Here is a 22,276-nt window from a genome sequence, read left to right on the forward strand (position 1 = left end):
GCCAATGAAATTGTAGGCCCCCAGTTTGGGAGTTATCTCGGACCCAACTCTGAGCTTGGACATCCAGATGTTAGCAGTGGCCAGGAGTGCATTTGCCTAGCCAAACCTAATGTGCCAGCAAATGTCATTCCTTTAGATGTCAGACCTTATGAATATGCTTTGATTACATCCTGTTTGGACTACTGTAATACACTTTGCACAGTAAACAAACGTTCCTCTGGTTTTTTTGTCATTGGTAAAAGTAAAAGTAGAGCTAGCCCATCCATAGAATAGATTAAAATCCCACATTTGCCATTATCTGTAAATGAGAAAATTATAGGTAAAGGTAGAAATTTCCCCTTGACATTAAGTCCAGTCATGCCCAACTCTGGGGGATGGTGCTCATCTCCATTTCTAAGCCGAAAAGCCGGCGTTGTCCATAGATGCCTCCAAGGTCATGTGGCCAGCATGATTGTTTGGAGCACCGTTACCTTCCTGCCAGAGCGGCATCTATTGATCTACTTACATTTGTATGTTTTCGAACTGCTAGGTTGGCAGAAGCTGGGGCTAACAGCGGGAGCTCACCTTGCTCTCGGATTTGAACCGCCGACCTTTTGGTCAGCAAATTCAGTAGTTTAACCTGCTATGCCACCAGGGACGCCAAAAAAAATAGACTTGCAAAGTGCGAGGAACTACCTCTGAGGATGCTTGCTATAGATGCAGGCGAAACGTCAGGAGAGAATGCCTCTAGTCTAGAACATGGCCATATAGCCCGAAAAAACCAACAACAACCCTGTGAGGAACTAGTTTTTCATGAACTGGAAAGTGCTATCCGTAGTCTAGCTTGCAGTCCAAAGTGTACTTCAAGAAATAAGAAACACGAATTATATGAGATAAATGTTTTTAATTTGATTTTCCACCATGAATAGAGCATTAAGTTTACACAGGACAAAGCAGAGAACAAGGAGACTCTATCCTGTGAGAATGCCAAGGGAAGTGATACAGATATTCCCAGAAGTTCAGAAGCTTTCCTGTCCTTTTTTGGATGAATTATTGAGTTCCTTTGACATCATTTATTCCATGGTCTCAGTTTCTGGACTGATGATTTGGGGAGACAATATGTGGGTTACATGCAACTTCAGTTATAAATGATTTCCCTAAAATAATGAGTACAAGTTGATATAAAAGTAAGATACAATCAGAAAAAAAATCTTGAAAAAAATCAACAGCAATAATGACAGAAACGGTTCATTCTCTTTCACAAGCTTAACATAAACAGATTCAGTTAACACATAATTTCCAAAGGTGAATAACACATACTGTTCATTATGCAGTTTCAGGTTTATATCTTTTTTATCCAAGATGAAATTGATTGAAATCTGGGATAATATGTTGTCAAAGGGTTTAATGGCTGGAATCACTGGGTTGCTTAGTTTTTCGGGCTGTCTGGCCATGTTCCGGAAGCATTATCTCCTGATGTTTTCATAGAATCATAGAATCAAAGAGTTGGAAGAGACCTCATGGGCCATCCAGTCCAACCCCATTCTGCCAAGAAGCAGGAATATTGCATTCAAATCACCCCTGACAGATGGCCATCCAGCCTCTGTTTAAAAGCTTCCAAAGAAGGAGCCTCCACCACACTCTGGGGCAGAGAGTTCCACTGCTGAATGGCTCTCACAGTCAGGAAGTTCTTCCTCGTGTTCAGATGGAATCTCCTCTCTTGTAGTTTGAAGCCATTGTTCCATTGTGTCCTAGTCTCCAAGGAAGCAGAAAACAAGCTTGCTCCCTCCTCCCTGTGGCTTCCTCTCACATATTTATACATGGCTATCATATCTCCTCTCAGCCTTCTCTTCTTCAGGCTAAACATGCCCAGCTCCTTAAGCCGCTCCTCATAGGGCTTGTTCTCCAGACCCTTGATCATTTTAGTCGCCTTCCTTTGGACACATTCCAGCTTGTCAATATCTCTCTTGAATTGTGGTGCCCGGAATTGGACACAATATTCCTGGTGTGGTCTAACCAAAGCGGAATAGAGCATGGGGAGCATTACTTCCCTAGATCTAGACACTATGCTCCTATTGATGCAGGCCAAAATCCCATTGGCTTTTTTTGCCACCACATCACATTGTTGGCTCATGTTTAACTTCCTGTCCACGAGGACTCCAAGATCTTTTTCACACGTACTGCTCTCGAGCCAGGCATTGTCCCCCATTCTGTATCTGTGCATTTCGTTTTTCCTGCCAAAGTGGAGTATCTTGCATTTGTCACTGTTGAACTTCATTTTGTTAGTTTTGCCCACATCTATGGCAGGCATCCTCCGAGGTTGAGGGGTTCATAAATGTGGGTGAAACATCAGGAGACAATGCTTCTGGAACATGGCCATACAGTCCGGAAAACTCACAGCAACCCAATCTGAAGTAAGCTTCTCATCCCAGGCAAAACCAAGCTACAGCTAGTTATGGTCAAGTCCACAGCTAAGCTGTGATACCAAGCATATCGCATACAAATGTATACGTTAGTCTGACTTCTGAATAAACATGTATAGACTTATACAGATACTGGAAAAGCACTTGGTATTCTGTATCTGTTAATGCGAGGAATGTATAAGCATCTACTTAGAAATTTAAAATATCTTTTTGTAAACCACTCTGAGGATCATTAACATTGAAAGGCAGTACACAAACATTGTAGAAATCAGTAAATATAGATTAATACAGTACAAATATAAATGTGGATTCCATGGCTTTCAGGGACATGATCTGTCTATTTTGAACTGGATTGGTTTTGCACTCTAGCAACTTTGTTTGTTTTGCTGAGATATATAAAATATATATGAGATATACAAAATATAATCTGTCCTATATAAAATCCTGCTTAATGTGCAAGTTAATCTAGCACTATTTGGAATGGCTGATGCCCAGTATTATATATCAAGTATCCTGAAAGCGTGAAGCGCTGTTTTCCATCATCAAGTCTTTGAGACGGAAACACTGCCACTGCAAGAAGATCACTAGCCTCCTGATCCTGTTAAAGGTTTTCAAAGGGAAGGGAAGGCACAACTTGTATGATTTGTCTCACATTTTGACCCCCCAGGGATCTGCAGCATTTTATTTTTATGTAGTAGTCACTATGGCTACTACATAACTTAATTTTCTATTATTTTGTGTATTATTTTGGGCTCGACCTCATGTTAGCTGCCCCGAATCCCCATTGGGGAGATGGTGGGGGGGGGGGGGTATAAATAAAGATTATTATTATTATTACTACTACTACTACATAGAAATGGCATGTTCACAGGAACACAGACTATATGCTTCAGCTGGTGTCAGTCTTCTCACAACCAGTGACTAAAAGAGTGTTTATCTTACACAAGGTTTTATAGCTTATTGGAAAGTAAATGGAAGGCAACAACTTGGCTGCGGACATTAATTAGATAAAGAAAATAAAAGCTCAAGATGGGACTTTGCCCTCATCCAAGGAAGAAATCATTGTGTGCCTCTAGACTAGAATTAATGCAGTTCGATACCACTTCAAATGCTGTGGCTCAGTGCTATGGGATAATGGGAATTGTAGTTAGATGAGGTGCCAGCACTATATGGCGGAGAAGGTTTAATATCTTGTAAAACGACAACTCAAGTGATTCCATAATATTGAAAAATGACCATTAAAGTGATAAAGGTAAAGCTTTCCCCTGACATTAAGTCCAGTGATGGCTGAGTCTGGGGTGGTGCTCATCCTCATTTCTAAGCAGAAGAGCCAGCATTGTCCGTAGTCACCTCCAAGGTCATGTGGCCAGCATGACTGCATGGAGTGCTGTTACCTTCTCACCGGAGTGGTACCTATTGAATCCTTCAAACTACAAGAAAGGAGATTCCATCTGAACATGAGGAAGAACTTCCTGACTGTGAGAGCCGTTCAGCAGTGGAACTCTCTGCCCCAGAGTGTGGTGGAGACTCCTTCTTTGGAAGCTTTTAAACAGAGGCTGGATGGCCATCTGTCAGGGGTGATTTGAATGCAATATTCCTGCTTCTTGGAAGGGGGTTGGAGTGGATGGCCCATGAGGTCTCTTCCAACTCTTTGATTCTATGATTTGCATGTTTTTGAACTGCTAGGTTGACAGAAGCTGAGGCTAATAGTGGGAGCTCACCCTGCTCCCCGGATTTGAACCTGTGTCCTTTCAGTCAACAAGTTCAAGAGCTCAGCGCTTTAACCCACTGCATCACTGGGGGCTCAGTGATATCAAACTGCATTAACTTTATAGTGTAGATGCACTCATTGTTACTGGAGGCTCAGGGTGATGCTATGGCTCAATGCTTGTGGTTGACTTTCCTGGATAGGGATAATCTATCCATAGTAGTCCATGCAATGCTAATGTCCTAATTTTAGTAATGTACATGGGGTCATCCTTGACGATGGCTCAGGCGCTGCAGCTAAAGTAAAGCACATCACTTAGAGCAGTGGTTCCCAACCTTTGGGCCCTCCAGGTGTTTTGGACTTCAACTCCCAGAAATCCCAGCCAGCTTACCAGCTGTTAGGAACTGGGAGCTGAAGTCCAAAACACTTGGAGGTCCAAAGGTTGGGAACCACTGACCTAGATTGAAGTACCATATGGACACCATATAATCTCAATCTCAAGCACTTTTGCTTCTAACTTTCAAGCACTAAACAGCTTGATTCCTTGATATTTGAAGAACTACCCCTCCACACATGCACATACATACATACTAGGGCTGGCCGGTTTCGTTTCGTTAATTCGTAATTCGTTAAAAATTCGTTATTTTTTTGTTAACGAAGCGATAACGAACCATTCTGGAGCAACTTAAAAACGAAACGAATTTTTCAATTTGTTTCGTAAATGCTTCGTATTTCGTTATGTATTCATTTCGTTATTGGTTTGAGGTCGTTTCGTTATTATTTCCGCATGTCTGGGGCAAGTTTTATAGTTGTTTTTTGTTTAATTAGTGAAAAAAAATTATAATATCACACCAACAGTCAACAACAGAGGGAGAGGGAAGCTTCAGAAGTTTTTTTTAGCGTATTGCGCGATCGCGGCCGCCGTTGGCGAATCGATTCGTTATTGTTTCGTTATTGTTTCGTTATTTTTTTTACCATTTACGAAATTTCGTAAATATCGAACTTTTTTAAAGGAAAATTTCGGAATTCTTTTAAATATCGAAACGCAAAAAACCCCAAAAAATGAATCGATTGTAGAAACAAATTTTTCCGTTGTTACCCGGCCTAATACATACATACACACACACACATACACATACATGTTCAAGGATTAAGGGCCACTGAAGGGGCTCTCCTTTGTATCTCAGCAGTGAAATCAATACCAGCAGTCCCCATGTTCCAAACATCAGACTTACAAATGACTCATAGCAAAGAACGGGGCTGAGGCAACAGGAAGTGAAAGAAATATCCCTTTGGAAGGGAAATTCACTTGAAAAAGTTACTAGCATGGAGACAAGGTGTCTCCACTGAAGCTTTGTTTTCACAGCAAGCCAAATTTTGCAAAATCCAATTATCACAGGGACAGAAAGTGAGGTGAAATCTTCTGAACAGGGCCACAGACAGCAAAACAAACACCACAGGGGTGTTAACCCTTCCCTATGCGATCCTAAGGTAATATATATATTTGGCTGGAGTTACATTTAAAAATGTACCTGTTTCAACTTACATACAAACAAACCTACATAACGTATCTTGTTTGTACCTTTGGGACTGTCAATACACTATGTAAGGACACACGAGAAAGTTTAATAATGTTTTAACGAATATACCTGTATACATGCCAAGAGCCAGCATGGTGTAGCGGTCTGAGCATTGGACTTTGGAGAGTAGAGGCTGTTAAAGGCTCCTCCCTAAACTACAAACCCCAGAATTCTGCAGGAGGCAGAAACTGGATTTTAAGTGGATTTTTTCTCTAGTGTGATAAGGAATTTGGTCATAGAAACCTGTGCAAGTCACAGACCCTCTGTACATCAGAAACACTTGAAGGCACACTACAATATACATGGTTCTAACCTATTTAAACTTTTCCAGCTTTTCCAATTCATAGGGCATAAGTATAGAAATATAGTAAATAAATAAATAAGTGGAGCTCCCGGTGATGCAATGGGTTAAACCCTTGTGCTGACAGGACTGCTGACCAAAAGGTCAGTGGTTCCAATCCAGGGACCAGGGCGAGCTCCTGTCTGTCAGCTCCAGCTTATTTATTTATTTACTATATTTGTATACCGCCCCTCTCAACCCACGGACGACTCAGGGCAGTTAACAGAGGCAACAATTCAATGCCCAACAACAGCATAAAACATTTAAAAACATTGACATATAATATAAAGTCATAACAAGATCAATTAAAACATAAATCGTATGTGTCTCTTAATTAAAAACATTGTCCAAAATCATTATTCCTCATGTGAGGACATGAGAGAAACCCCCCCCCCCCGATCATAATCCCCTGAGCAACATCCTTGCAGACAGCCAATTATTTCACACCAGAAGCAACTTGCAGTTTCTCAAGTCGCTCCTGATACGAAAAAAGTGCTCCAACAACAACAGCAGCAACATGAGGCCCTCTGTCTATATTGTTCAATCGAGTCAACGTAAATCCATATACCCAAACTAGAAAAGTTACATATATCATTTAGGTGTTACATCTTCTTGGGTGTAATTCAACAGTGCTTGTATTAAAATCAATGTTCAAAATTATTGCTGAAAGGCACTATTTAGTTAAGACAAACACATCCCATAAGGTCTAGTTACAGAAAAGAAATTTTGACTGACACACATTTTACGAATACATTTCCATCATGAAGTAATTTCTCAGATTTCCCCAAACCTTATAATCGCTGTGCTGATTAAAACATTTTGACCTATTTCAGTCGTCTACCTTTGCACAATAATTTCCATCTGCTTAGTGGCAAACAACTACAATTCTGAGTTATGCTATAACTGCTATTTCTTTCGGCATACGGTTACCATTTTCTTGGGCAATGTTCGGGATATCTGAGCTCAATCTGCGGAAGAATTTGTGACCGCCGGAATCGCTGCTGACAAACTCGTATCCCAAAGGCAACGCATAGGCGGCTGGGCAGATTTCCTGTCTCTTTGGCGTGTATTCCGTACGGTACATGCTTTGGTCCTCAAAAGGTGCTGAGCTAGTTAGAGGCATCCTGGGAGGCCTGCAGCTCTGAACTGGAGCTATGTTGTGCGGTACGTAGTGATCTCTGAAGGTGGTCCGGCCATCAAACTTCCCTGAGGGCTTCAATGCATCCTGGGCCTTCTTGCAAGCCTCTGGCCGAGAAGCCTCCCAGGCTTGAAAGGCGTCCCGCATGGTCGTAGTCCCCATGAAAGGGGCGGTATTTCTGGTGCTCTTTTGTAATGGTTTCATGAGGACGATGGGACCGACGTCATGATGGACATAATCAAGGTGGCTTGTGGTGTTCAGATCCATGCTGCCTGTGGGGGGAACGTACTCTTTGGCTTTGCGGACTTCAGGTAAGGAAACGGCCCAGGGTTGAAAGCGATCGCGGAACTCTGAAATTCCCTCAAATTGACCCTTTGGTGCCGCTTGTTGTTCAGGCTTGCAGCTTTTGGGAACCTCTCCAACAAGTCCCCTGAAATCACACCGGTGGGTTGTGGTGTTATCAAAGGGCTGGCTATTTGGCTTGTATTCTTCTCTTGGTTTTTTGAATCTGGGTTCAAGGTAGTGAGGGATATAATCACTGCGATGGCTTGACATGGCATTAAAAGGTTGGTCTGAAAGTCTGGTTGAAATAGTAGGCTTAAAACTTTTTTGGACTGCGATTTCCTTAGGAAAGAAGGCATCCTGAAAGGTAGTGGTGTTCCCAAATTTTTCTGTAGGAGGATTATAAGTGTTTGGCGCTTTATGGGGCTCAATTTTTTGAACTTCCCAGGCCCTATAGTCATCTGTAAAACAAAAACCAAATATATATTAATAGATTCTGACCGGATTGTTAATTTTCTACACTCCTGTCCCATAAGTAGATTAAGTGCATGTCTAACCCTGCCTTATGAGTAGCACCTATCTGATCCAGAATCAGCTATCCTATTATTCTTTATTATTTATTTAAAAGTTTTGTATACGGGCCTTCTCACCTCTCTTGAGGGACTCAGACCGGTTTCCAACCATAATATCACATACAATCAATAAAACATCATAATTCATATTACAGTAAAACATTAAAACAGCCATTACAATCAATAACTATAATGTCAGTCGTCACACTAAAATTGTTGCTCATCATCCTCCATCCATATCTCAGGGTGTTGGCTCACTCGTCGAATGCCTGTCTCCATAACCAAGTCTTCACCTGTGTCCTGAATGTCAGGATAGAAGGGGCAGTTCTGATCTCCAGTGGGAGAGAGTTCCAGAGTCGAGGGGCCACCACCGAGAAGGCCCTGTCCCTCGTCCCCACCAGACGCGCTTGCGAGGCCGGTGGGACCGAGAGCAGGGCCTCTCCAGACGATCTTAATAACCTTGATGGTTCATAGGGGAGAATACGTTCGGAGAGGTAAACAGGGCCAGAGTCGTTACCCTAGACTAAAGGTAAATGTTTCCCCTTGACATTAAGTCTAGTTGTGTCCAACCAGCATACCTGTCCAAACGTATCTCCTTCTATGTCCCATCTAGGACCTTAAGATCTTCTGGAGAGGCCCTGCTCTCGGCCCCGCCTCTATCAGAAACACGCTTGGTGGGAACGAGGGACAGGGCCTTCTCGGGGGTGGCCTCCTGCCTGTGGAATTCACTCCCCGGGGAAATTAGGCTGTCTTCATTCCTCCTCACCTTTAGAAAGAAGTTAAAAATGTGGATGTGGGACCAGGCCTTTGCAGGCCTGTAGCTAGGGGGGAGAGGGGGGTTAGGGGTTCAACTCCCCCCCCCCCACAAATTTTCGGGGTAAAAAAAAACCTGGTTTACTCATGAATTTTAACTGGTTAACCAAATCCCCATGCTAAGTCTATGAGACGCAAAAAATTAAGAGTCCCTCCAGAACTGCAAGCACTATCTCAGGCAAATATTGACAATTTATTCACACTGTCATTACTTGCAGCAATAGACGATGTAGTGAAGCAACCAAGTTTGGGGGTGGGGATGTTGAATGCTCTCATTAAGGAGGCCAGACTTGGTGGAGGTGGTTGACAGGGGCGGAGCTGCAAGCTATGGAAGGCTGCTCTGCCCCCTCCTGTGCTCTTTGCTTCAGCGTGACCCTAACCCCCTAACCTCCACCCCCCAAATTTTCAACCCTCCCTGAATTTTTTTCTGGCTATGGCCCTGGGCCTTTGGGTAACTATGCGGACAATGACAATGACGACAATTGCTATGGTAATGGACTATGGACAACCCTGATGAGTCTCTAACTACACAATTCGACTAGATAATGGCCACCAGACTGGTATATTTTAGTAGATTTTAACTGTATTGGCTTAATGTTTTTAACTATATATAATTACTGTTTCTGTTCTGTATTTTATTATGTGTACATGGAAGCATCAAATTGTTGCCAGCTGGAAGCCGCCCTGAGTCGTTCCCCCCCCCCCCCCAGGGGGTTGAGAAGGGCGAGGTAAAAATACTTGAAATAAATAAATAAATAAATAAACAAACTCTGGGGTTGGTGCTCATCTCCATTTCTAAGCAAAAGAGCTGGCCTTGTCCGTAGACACCTCCAAGGTCATGTGGCCAGCATGACTGCATGGACCAAAGTTACCTTCCCATCAGAGCAGTACCTATTGATCTACACACATTCACATGTTTTTGAACTGCTAGGTTGACAGAAGCTGGGGCTAACAGCAGGAGCTCACCCCACTCCCCAGATTTGAACTGACGATCTTTCAGTCAGCAAGTTCAGCAGCTCCGTGCTTTAACCCGCTGAACCACTGGGGGCACAGCTACCCTATTTCCCCCAAAATAAGGCCTAACCAGAAAATAAGCTCTAGCATGGTTTTTCAGAATTCTTGTAATATAAGTTGTATCCCCCAAAATAAGCCCCAGTTAAGATCATTAGCCAGACTGATGCATTTACCGGTCATACATCCATTGCAACACACAACAAATGTATTGATTTATAAAATAATAATATTAATATACAATGCAATGCAAATAAATAATATTGATAAAATAAATGATAATATAAAATAAATGATAATATAAATTACAAAATTCCCCCAAGTGGGCACCTTTGGACAACAGGCAACCACCTATGTAAACAGATGAATTCAAGCCAGCAATAGTCTCTTTAGCAAAGCAAGCTAGCACACCATCCTCGCTCACTTCCTTCCCTGAGTAACATAAAAGGCATTGTTACCTCGGTAAGTGGGTATGGTATTCAGTTTGTCTCCTTTAACATAGTTTCTTTCAACAGGTTTTAGTAGTACTATTGGTTGTACTTTGTGAGCATTGTAATCTCTTCTGTAAGTGGTCCCAAGGTCAATCTCTCCAGGCTTGGGTTTGTACACTTCTCGGGCTCGAACGGGCCGATTTGCCAATTCATATGGACGATAATCAGATCTGGAGGAAGGAAGCACAAGGCATTAAATGAGCAACAACTGTGGCAACAATGGATAAAACAGTGGAAAATAAAGAATCGATATTCTGTTTGGTAAGTGTTGCATTATTTAACCCTATACAGTTAGAGCACCATTAGGACACCAGTCTACAGGGGCGGCTCAACCCATTACGCAAAGTAAGCATTTGCAGTATAGTTGATTTTGCCCAGGGGCGCTCTTGAGGCGCTCTTGGGGAAAATAGACCTTGGCATATGTGAGTTGTAGTTACTGGGATGTATAGTTCACCTACAATCAAAGAGAACTCCTCCAATGATGGAATTAAACCAAATATGGCACACAGAACTCCCACGACAAACAGAAAATACTGTTTGCTTACCGTTGAAAATTACCTTGGTCCGCCTCTGCCGGTTTGCAATAAATAAAGGTAAAGGTTTCCCTTGACATTAAGTTCAGTTGTGTCCGACTCTGGGGGGTGGTGCTTATCTCCATTTCTAAGCTGAAGAGCCAGTGTTGTCCACAAACACCTCCAAGATCATGTGGCCAGCATGTTTGCATGGAGCACCATTACCTTCCAGCCAGAGCGGTACCTACTGATCTACTAAAATTTGCATGTTTTCAAACTGCTAGGTTGACAGAAGCTGAGGCTAACAGCAGGAATTAATTCTGTTCCCCGGATTCAAACCGCCGATCTTTCAGTCAGCAAGTTCAGCAGCTCAATGGTTTAACCTGCTGCGTCAACAGGGGGCCTCTGGGCAACGTCCTTGCAGACGGCCAATTCTCTCACACCAGAAGTGACTTGCAGTTTCTCAAGTCGCTCCTGACACGACAAAAAACCAAACAAAAAACCAGGGGCCCCCTATTTGGAGTACTCCAACCAAAAAGATGATGCTATTTTCTGGAGTACTGCGACACTTAGGCTGGATCTAAACTATCATATATTCCTGTTTCATCATCATAATTTATTTATTATCTTCCTTTTCTTGCAACTCGAGGCAGGGTACAACACAGGCACATGATCAGGATAATATGGCAGTACAGACTCATACAGTTCAGTGCAGTTAATTTGCATTTGAAAACTGGATTATGTAACAGTATAGATCTAGTACAGTACAAATTAATCTGTCTGGATAATTAACAATATACCACACTGGGGAGGATTGATATTCTGTTAACAAGATAAACTTGTTAATTATTGTTAATTCAGGTATCTGTGACAACTGCAAATGTTAGGTGTTTCTTTCCACTGACATACAATGAAACATTCATTTACAATTGGATATCTGCTATGTTATTGTTTTTGAAATAGGCAAAATGCTTTTTTGCTTCTGAATTATTGCTCTAGTCATAAACAAATTGATATAGATTTCATGTTCAACTCATTACATTCATTGGCTATTATTTTTTTCAATCGGACATCCTCATTAAAATATGGGCCAAATTATTTAGTGATCATTCTAATGTTTCAAGTCCTTTTGGAAACAATTTCACGAATCCCTTCATCTGCCCCATTCTTTTCTTCAAGGCGATTTCTTAAAGACTCTTTCCTTCTATCATTGAAGTATATTTACTTGAAAGTGGAGATGCCTTCCATTTTTCCACCATTGGACTGATGTTGCTGTTGGGGCTTGAGGCTCTGGGGAGGAAGGACATTGCCATAGACAGGGTACTTTTCCGCATATTCAGAAAGGAAGTTCACCTCTTCCCCTTGGTCATAAATCCTTGTCGGATTATGAGGACAATAATGGCGCCTGGAATTTAGGAAGAACAAAAAAGAAAGACAAAGGAAGAAAGCATTGATCAATATAATTACGGGTATAAAATTGCCAGAAATGTTGAAGCCGAAGAATAATTTATAGCATAGCATGCTGACAATTTTATGCTTATATTGTTTTTCTTAATCTTATGGTTATGTTGTTTTATTCTGTATGTTTTGTGATGTTACCTGGGAACCACTCTGAGTCCCTTTGGGGAGATAGAGCAGTATATAAATAAAGTTTTAATATAATAATAATAATAATCTTTATTTATATCTCGCCACCATCTCCCCAACGGGGACTTGGAGCGGCTTAGAAGTCCGAACAACAAACTACAAAATATCAATACAAATTGCAATAAAATAAACAACATAACATTAAAATGTAAAACATCAAAACATGTAAAACAATATACCCAGAACATAGAAACCAAACATAATGACAGAGATGTACATAATGTACATAAAATTATTTAAAAACTCCAAGTGAGATAATGGGGGAGAACTAATTGTAAGGGAGAGCTCATAGGGAGGTATGAACTTTGTACATGGGGGAACTCCTGGGACAAAAACATTGAGAGAGCACTAGCATAAAATTATGTGACTACTCTCCGAAAGCACAATGGCAGAGCCAGGTCTTAAGATTCTTTTTAAAGGTTTCTAACGTAGGGGCTTTCCTAATCTCTCCGGGCAATGAATTTCAGAGTCGGGGGGCCACAGAGGAGAAGGCTCTCTCCCTTGTACCCACAAGGTGAGTCTGAGAGACTGGCAAGGGCGAAAGGAGGGCCTCACCCAAAGATCGAAGGGTTTGGGCTGGTTCATGGAGATATATATATATAATTTTAAAGCAGTTCTTTTCCAGTTTTCCAGTTTTTTTAATCAGAAAAATTGAGAGGTGGGGAATTTAAATATAAATGTATTTAATGCCCCTCAAAGATTGATTTTTTTGGTTACTTTAGGAACATTCAATGTATAACATTTGTAAAAATTTTGTTTGGTATCTTACATGATGTTCCACCAGACTGAATTTCCTCTGCAATTTTTTCAAAAAATTGGAAAATCAAGGTCCTGGACTGTGAGGAACTTTCTTATTGCCAATTTATTATGAGTAAGTAGAAAGAAATAGAAGCAGAAGAAACCAACTGCTGTAGTAAAGGAGGAAGTTTACTTAGGGCGCTTCTCCAAATATCATTTAGCCTCTACTTCTATCCCAGTTACTTCCAGATTTTACTGCATGTGTAGAAGACTCCAGTCTTTTGTAGAGTCAAGCAAACATAAAACATTCATTCCCATGAAAGCACACAGCGAATTAGAAACCAAGGCTAGAAATTGCAATGATGAGATACTACGCATTATTTTATATAACACTCCTTCTGTTATATATAGTTTTTAGAAATTATTTTTGGAGAATCAACATCTAAACATAGTTTTTAGAAATTATCTAAACATTGTGTCTTATACATTTTCTTGAATCCCATATTGGGAGTAAAGCAGGATATAAATTAACGTAATAATATTAACAACAATAATAAATAATAAATCAATTTTACGAGGGAGGTTGAAGGAGTAACATCATCTGCCCATTTCCCTGTTAGTCCTCTCACCCATGTCACTGTTGGGGGAAAATGGCCATTGTTTATGACACGGGAAGTATGGGTATGTATGCGCGGGGGGATAACCAGGGAAAATGGAGGAAATAATTTTCCTCCATCAACTCCCCCCCCCCCCCAGGTAAAATGGACTATCCTCTTCTTTCTTGACCACTTTTGGAGTCCGCACGGATAATGGACAGTACCCAATTATGGATGCAAAAGCTAGAGGTAAAACTGTTGTCAGAAATATCTATCTATCTATCTATCTATCTATCTATCTATCTATCTATCTATTAGGGCTGGGTAACCACGGAAAAATTTGTTTCTAAACTCGATTCGTTTTTAAGGGGTCCATCACATTTCGTTTCTTTAAAGAATTCCGAAATTTTCCTTTTAAAAAATTCGAAATATACGAAATTTCGTAAATTTCAAATTGATTCGTTAATGGCGGACGCAATTGCGCAATATGCTAAAAAAACCTCCAAATATGCTAAAAATATGCTGAAAAAAACCTCCAAATGGGACAGGGGGAACTTCTGAAGCTTCCCTCTCCCTCTGTTGTTGACTGTTGGTGTGATAAAACAAACAACAACTATAAAACTTGCACCAGGCATGCGAAAATAATTTCGAAACAATTTCAAAACAATTTCGAAACAATTACGAAACAATTTTGAAATAATTACGAAATAAATTGAAAAATTGTTTCGAATCTATTTAACTCCTTACACTATTCCAAAATGGCTCAATATCGGATCGTAAGCTAATTTAAATACGAATTAATAACGAATTACGAAATTAACGAACGAAACCGCCCAGCCCTACTATCTATCTATCTATCTATCTTGTGAGTCGCTCTGAGTCCCCTTCGGGTTGAGAAGGGTGGCATATAAATGCATAAATAAATAAATAAATAGGATCTCACTTTCCTCTCTCATTGGCTTATGTGAAAGGAAAGTCTCTTAAGTCTTTTAGCCAGGAAGTGCACTTTCTTCGGTAACATACCCCCTTTGTATTATTTTTGGGTAATGAATCCCTTTACATTACTTCACTGTGTTAATCACACAGTGCTAAGCTCTTGGATAATTTATAATAATAACCATTTATTATATTTATACCCCACTTTTATCTTATTAATGCAGTTTGACACCGCCTTAATTACTATCGCTCAATGTTATGGAATCATGGGTTTGGGGTTTTACAGGATCTTTAGCTAAATGCACATACAGTCTCTGTTAGTCACACAGAAAAGAAAGGCTACTATGTATTTTCCCATTGTTTCTTTTCCTCTTAGTGACCAATGTGTACGTATTTAAACTCCCCAGGTAACAATCCCTAAGCAAAACACGTCTTCCCATTGAAACACTGAATACCATAACAAAAGCTAAACAAGTTCAGACAGCTGCCTAAATCACTTTAAATTTAATACCGTATTCACTACAAAATAGTTGCCAATATTTATTTTGCAAGCCATTGCTTATTATGCAGAGGTTGGAAACATGTGAGTTTGACTTGAAGGTTTTGTGCTTCCTCCAGTGTTATGCTGCCTAATGATCAGGATTTCAACATCTATTTTGGCTCATATCATGATTTTATTTATTTTTTCCTTTTCTGACTTCATCACATATCCCAATTGCTTCTGAAATTCCCCCCAGGTTTCAAAAACAGCTAGATTTGAGGCATAGAATGCTGCTCACTGGGAAAAACAAGTTAAGAATAACTTTTGTTTCATTGTTATTGGCTCCTGGCAGTTAGTTTATAAGCCAGAACGCACTGGAAAAATCACGCTTTCTAAATAGCACCTTGTATTAAAATATGGAGATTGTATCTCCTTTCTTAAACTATCTGGTTGCACCTAAGTTGGCTCAAGAGATGTCTTGTTGTCTACGCCTGCTGAAGTAAGAATACATCTGTGAGAATTGAGAATTTTTACAACCTATTTCAAAGCAGTTTTACTGACACATTCCAAAATGTTTATGCAAGGATAGTACTGAATTGCTCTCAGAGCCAAATTAGACATGGAAATGTTTTTGCACCTAACATATACTTTAATACAAGTAATATCTTCTGGGCTGGAGCCCACAATTACTGGGGACACAAGAGGCAGGGAGGGGAGTTTTAAAAGATTCACACAGAATGTTTATTCCTGCATAGTGGGGTGTTGGACTATGATTCTATCCCTTGCTGCAACGCCATGAAAATCTCTCCTCTGAAGCTGTTATTTGCATTGGGTAGTAAAACACCAGTTTGTAGAGCTGGGGTGGTATAGTTGCTTGCATGCTGGACTAGGATTTGGGGAGATCAGGTTTGAATACTTGCTCAACCACAAAAACCCATTTGTCTTAGGCAAGTCACACTTTATAAATGCAGACAAGGGTAAACCGTCTGCGAACAATCCTTCAATATGGATCGGTGTGAATTTTTCAGGCTGTATGGCCATCTTCCAGTAAATATCTTCCTAATATTTCATATCTGTGGCTAGCATCTTCAGAGGTCCCTCAAGATGTCTGACTGAAATTGCCATGAATCTGGTACAATTTGGAGGCAGATGGCAACAAGGAAAAGGCTCAAGATGTTGCAGTAAAGTCTGCTGGCAATGATACTACTAGTAGTGGGAGTAGTAGAGGAGGCAAACGAGCTGCTCAGGTGCTTGAGGAAGAGCAGCAAAGGAAGTGTATCCGGGAGATACTTATGTCTCCCACAGATGAAGACTCTTTCAAAGGCTTTTCATAGAGTGAAATGTGTGAGAAGGAGGAGGGAGATGGGAGTAGAGGTGTCAAACGGATTACTTGTGAGCAGGAGTCTGACTAAGAACGTCAGAGAAAAAGGACCTGGGACATACTTAGTGCTCCCACTGAAGATGAGGATTTCATGGGCTTTACTGGAAGTAATGGGTCTGGGAGTAGTGAAGATGAAGAAGAGCCATTAGATTGGACTCAAGTACAAGAAGTGAGGAATGTGTGCATGCAACCCACATTCAGTGATACCTTTTAGGGTTTTTCTGGAGATTGGCAGTCTGGAGATACCAGGGATTCATGGGGAGACTTAAGTCTTGACAGGAGGTGGAAGAGTTGGAGAGATGGGTGTTGGCGCTCAGCTGTAATGGGTAAGACAGCTGATGGCGATGAGGAAAGGACGGAGGACAGCTCATTAACAGATGTTGAGTTGTAGGATAAATGAAGGCACTGAAAGTTTGGAACTTTGCAGTAGGCAAAGTGTTGGTTATGTGCTTTGGGTTTTGCTGCTGTCGCTTCACTTGTTGGACTTGGGTCCTGGAACTGCAGGTTGCTGTATTCTTCGTGTGCTGACCGGCTTGGACTCTCGTAAGTGCGGAATTCCCCTCTCCTTGACCACAGACTGGTTACCTACGACGACGCTGCTTTTGGACTCTTATCTACAACTAGGATTACTTTGACCTTGGACTGATTTTGGACAACGGCTTCTCTTCACAGTGTTTTGTTTTGGCCTTATCTTTGAACTGTATTATTTTGGTGCATTTTGCTTGAACTCTTGTTTAACCCGGATTTTTTGCCAGTATAATCCAGTTTATTTGCTTGTTTTGATTTTTAAGCTGCAAATTGCTGAAAACTTTGAGTTATAGCCAGAGGCTCTGAAGGAAGTGTCTCTGAGCTCTGTATTCTTTGATTTAATAAACTGTTGATTGTTTACAAAACTGTGTCTGGCTCTTTAAAGGCACCTGAGTTCCGACACAAGAGGTATCAATAGATTGCCCTATTTACTCAAATCTAATGCTCACCTTTTTTGCTGAAATTATCACTTATTTATTTATTTACGGTATTTCTATCCCATTCCTTCTCAACCCCCGAAGGGGGACTCAGGACAGCTTACATTTGGCAGCAATTCGATGCCACTACACATAACACAGCAATATAATAACAATTAAAACAATAAGTTAAAAAAAATCATTAAAACAGTAAAAAAAAAAAACAGTATTAATAGCCATAACATCATTCCAGTCCATTCCATATCCAATTCCATGTCCAAAGTGCTATCTATGTCTGTTGTCCAAAAGCCTGGTCCCAGAACCATGACTTCAATTTCTTCCTAAATGACAGGAGGGACGGAGCTGATCTTACCTCAGTAGGAAGCAAGTTTCACAGGCGGGGGGCCACAGCCAAGAAGGCCCTGTCTCTTGTCCCCACCAGATGTATTTGTGACGCTGGCGGGAGCGAGAGTAGGGCCTCCCCGAATGATCTTAAATTGGTTCTGGCCCCTTACATGTCTGAACACATCTGCCCTTATAAATCACCTAGGACCTTAAGATCATCTGAGGAGGCCCTACTCTCGATACCACCTTTGTCACAAGTATGTTTGGCAGAGACGAGAGACAGAGCCTTCTCGACGGTGGTCCCGCAGCTGTGGAATGCCCTCCCTATAGATATTAGATCGGCCATCTCCTTTTCCAGAAAAAAGTCAAGATGTGGCTTTTTGAACAGGTGTTTGCAAATGCAAAGTAACTGACATAGGAAAATGGAACAATGACAATGGATCCGGACAACATTTTTAACAAGGATGCACTATGAATTTATATATGTTTGGTTTTTATTATATGTTATATTTTTAATTGTATTTATAATGTATTGTCGAAGGCTTTCATGGCCAGAATCACTGGGTTGTTGTAGGTTTTTTCGGGCTATATGGCCATGTTCTAGACTACTTCAACCTCCTGACATTTCGCCTGCACTTATGGCAAGCATCCTCAGAGGTAGTGAGTCTGTTGGAAACTAGGCAAGTGGGGTTTATATATCTATGGAATGTACAGGTTGGGAGAAAACATTTTCTATTTCTATCTGCAGTTTTCCTACTTTCTGTGCCCCTAACACCAGCGAATGGGGAGGGATAACTGTAAGAATATTATTGGGAATGACAAAAAACATATGCAACAGAGTCGTGGTTTTGAGGTCTTGATAGCGGCTGAGTTTTTCCTGTTGTTTTTCCTCAATGCGACTGTCACCCGGTACGGCGACATCAATAATCCAGACTTTTTTCTTTTCCACAGTTGTGATGTCTGGCGTATTGTGTTCCAAAACTTTGTCAGTCTGGATTCGAAAGTCCCACAGTAATTTTGCATGTTCATTTTCTACTACCTTTGCAGAGAAGCCATTGAAATCCACAAGAAGCATGTGGACAATTTCAACAGAAAGGAGGAGACCATGAAAATGAACAAAATCTGGCTACCTGTATTTAAAAGATCTAAAATTACAACAGCACAACAGAGAGGAAACAAACAAGGACATCTAATCACCTCTCAACAAAAGATTGCCCCAGGCAGGCCATCAAATGCTAATCAAGGTGGCCAGGCCATCAAATGCTAATCAAGGTGATCAGTTGAAACATTCACACCTAGCTCCAACAGACAAGAGTCCTTTGTCCCACCCCAGTCATTCCACAGATATATAAACCCCCTTTTCCCTAGTTCCAACAGACCTCACTACCTCTGAGAATGCTTGGCATAGATGTAGGCGAAACGTCAGAAGTGAATGCCTCTAGAACATGGCCATATAGCCCGAAAAAACCTACAACAACCCATAAAATTTATTGTTGTGTTGCCCTTAATTTTTCGCGGTGTATGGCCATGTTCCAGTAACAGTCTCTCCTGACGTTTCGCCTGAATCTGTGGCAAGCCTCCTCAGAGGAAAAGGAAGGAGGCTGAGGCTGTAAGGAGTTGAAGTCCAAAACACTTGGAAAGAGGGCCCAAGTTCGCCCAGGCCTAATACACACATACACAAACACACAAGAAAGACATGCATATAGTTCTGGTTCAGACCAACAAAGCCAGGCTTTTCTGTGTATCATCGAAGGCTTTCATGGCTGGAATCACTAGGTTCTTGTGGGTTTTTTCGGGCTATAGGGCCATGTTCTAGAGGCATTTCTCCTGACGTTTCGCCTGCATCTATGGCAAGCATCCTCAGAGGTAGTGAGGTCTCTTGGAATTAGGACAATGGGTTTATATATCTGTGGAATGGCTGGGGTGGGGCAAGGAGCTCTTCCCTGCTGGAGCTAGGTGTGAATGTTTCAGCTGATCACCTTCATTAGCATTTGAAGGCCTGGCTGAGCCTGGGAAAAACGTTTTTTGAGAGGTGTTAAGTTTTTTTTTTGTCGTGTCAGGAGCGACTTGAGAAATTGCAAGTCACCTCTGGTGTGAGAGAATTGGCCGTCTGCAAGGACGTTGCCCAGGGGATGCCTGGATTATTTGATGTTTTTATCATCCTTGTGGGAGGCGTCTCTCATGTCCCTGTATGAGGAGCTGGAGCTGATAGAGGGAGCTCATCCGCCTCTCCCCGGATTCGAACCTGTGATCTGTCGGTCTTCAGTCCTGCCGGCACAGGGGTTTAACCCACTGCGCCACCTCTCTGCTGTTTTGCTGTTGTTCATGAAAGGCACTGCAGATTAATTCAACCAGAGAAGTCAGCCATAGCAGAGCACCTGATGAACCAGCCTGGACACAGCGTATTATTTGAGAACACAGAAATGCTGGACAACTCCAACAACCACCATGTCAGACTACACAGAGAAGGCATTGAAATACACAAGCATGTGGACAATTTCAACAGAAAGGAAGAGACCATGAAAATGAACAAAATCTGGCTACCAGTATTAAAACACTCTAAAATCACAACAGCAAAACAACAGAGAGGAAACAATTAGGGACATCTAATCACCTCTCAACAAACTCTTGTTAACAGCTTGTTTATTTTAACTTCTTTTATACTGAAGGTTGTATGTTGTATGTATGACTATGTATGACTATGTGTTAATTGTGTTATGTGTTAAATGTTTTGATACGGCCAATAGGCCAATCAATAAAACGTATCTATCTCAACAAACGTTTGCTCCAGGCTCTGCCAGGCCATCAAATGCTAATCAAGGTGGTCAGTTGAAACATTCACACCTAGCTCCAACAGACAAGAGTTCTTTGACCCACTCTGGTCATTCCACAGATGTATAAACCCATTTTCCTAATTCCAACAGACCTCACTACCTCTGAGGATGCTTGCCATAGATGCAGGCGAAACGTCAGGAGAGAATGCCTCTAGAATATGGCCATATAGCCCGAAAAAACCTACAACAACCCATAAAAATTATTGTTGGGTTGCCCTTAATTTTTCGGGGTGTATGGCCCTGTTCCAGTAGCATTCTCTCCTGACGTTTTGCCTGCATCTATGGCAAGCATCCTCAGAGGTAGTGAGGTCTATTAGAACTAGGAAAGTGGGTTTATATATCTGTGGAATGACCAGGGTGGGACAAAGGACTCTTGTCTGTTGGAGCTAGGTGTGAATGTTTCAACTGACCACCTTTATTAGCATTTGAAGGCCTGCATCTGTGGCAAGCCTCCTCAGAGGAAAAGGAAGGGGCCTAAGGCTGTAAGGAATTGTGGGAGTTGAAGTCCAAAACACTTGGAAAGAGGGCCCAAGTTTGCCCAGGCCTAATATATATACACACACAAAGAAGTCCTGCATATAGCAGAGAGGAAACAACCAGGCACATCTTAACACCTAGAATCATAGAATCATAGAATCAAAGAGTTGGAAGAGACCTCATGGGCCATCCAGTCCAACCCCATTCTGCCAAGAAGCAGGAGTATTGCATTCAAATCACCCCTGACAAATGGCCATCCAGCCTCTGCTTAAAAGCTTCCAAAGAAGGAGCCTCCACCACACTCCGGGGCAGAGAGTTCCACTGCTAAACGGCTCTCACAGTCAGGAAGTTCTTCCTAATGTTCAGATGGAATCTCCTCTCAACAAAAGATTCCCCCAGGCTCAGCCAGGCCTTCAAATGCTAATGAAGGTGGTCAGTTGAAACATTCACACCTAGCTCCAGCAGAGAAGAGCTCTTTGCCTTGCCATAGATGCAGGCGAAACGTCAGGAGAGAATGCCTCTAGAACATGGCCATATGGCCCGAAAAAACCCACAAGAACCAGGCTTTTGTGTCTCTTTAGGCCTCTGCCAGGCAGGGAGGTGACTTGGAAACCCTGAGGTAAAGCCAGGCCTGTCCCTGGGAAGAAGCCCTCAAGGAGGGCATGGCTGTGGCCTTACCCGCAGGTGCAAATCTGGCACAAGCACTGGAGCTGCTTCATCTTCCCGTCTCCGCGGCGACTCCTGCTTCTCTCCCGGAGGCTCTGTCCTTTGGGCTCCTCCGTTGCTAGGTAACCACTCAAGCGCCCCGTCGCCTAGCAACCCACCTCGGCCTCCACAGTGGCGGGCTCCTCCTCCTCCTCCTCTGCGCCTGCGTACTGTGGTGTGGGCGGGGCTTTTGTTGCGCCCCGCCCCTTCACCCGCCGGTGGCGGAAGAGACACACTTCCGGTGGCCTCACTTGGAGTCAGGCAGCGGGCGCGCCAGGAAGGAAGGTGAGCTTGCTCCTCAGGGAATTGGGTTGTTTACCAGTCTAGAACCATTTGGGCCTAC

At 42.0% G+C, this 22,276-nt stretch overlaps 2 protein-coding genes across 2 annotated transcripts in view; one reads left to right on the forward strand and one right to left on the reverse strand.

Moving 5' to 3' along the window:
- Positions 1-863: 863 nt before the first annotated feature.
- Positions 864-22,060, reverse strand: SAXO2 (stabilizer of axonemal microtubules 2). Its single transcript, XM_067471433.1, has 5 exons — positions 21,907-22,060; positions 12,075-12,254; positions 10,305-10,507; positions 6,961-7,911; positions 864-1,136 (listed from the first exon to the last, which is right to left on the reverse strand). Exons 1-5 carry the CDS (start codon positions 21,945-21,947, stop codon positions 1,066-1,068), a joined length of 1,446 nt encoding a protein of 481 aa, XP_067327534.1. The 5' UTR covers positions 21,948-22,060; the 3' UTR covers positions 864-1,065.
- An 84-nt stretch (positions 22,061-22,144) lies between these two features.
- EFL1 (elongation factor like GTPase 1) overlaps positions 22,145-22,276 on the forward strand; it is a 66,652-nt gene continuing 66,520 nt past the window's right edge. The window contains exon 1 of the mRNA XM_060755210.2: positions 22,145-22,218. The gene's annotated coding sequence lies outside the window, so the exon portion shown is untranslated. The remainder of the gene's footprint in view (positions 22,219-22,276) is intronic.

This window comes from Anolis sagrei, chromosome 9 (genome assembly GCF_037176765.1).
Source record: "Anolis sagrei isolate rAnoSag1 chromosome 9, rAnoSag1.mat, whole genome shotgun sequence".
NCBI classification, from domain to species: Eukaryota; Metazoa; Chordata; class Lepidosauria; order Squamata; family Dactyloidae; genus Anolis; species Anolis sagrei.

Excerpts from the sequence above, each read along its gene's own strand:
- SAXO2 (XM_067471433.1), bottom strand. The coding sequence starts at position 21,947 with ATGAAGCAGCTCCAGTGCTTGTGCCAGATTTGCACCTGCGG. Across the intron at positions 12,255-21,906 it reads TGCCAGATTTGCACCTGCGG|GCGCCATTATTGTCCTCATA; the intron begins GTAAGGCCACAG and ends CCTAAATTCCAG. Across the intron at positions 1,137-6,960 it reads GAACATTGCCCAAGAAAATG|GGAAATCATTTATAACTGAA; the intron begins GTAACCGTATGC and ends TCATTATTTTAG.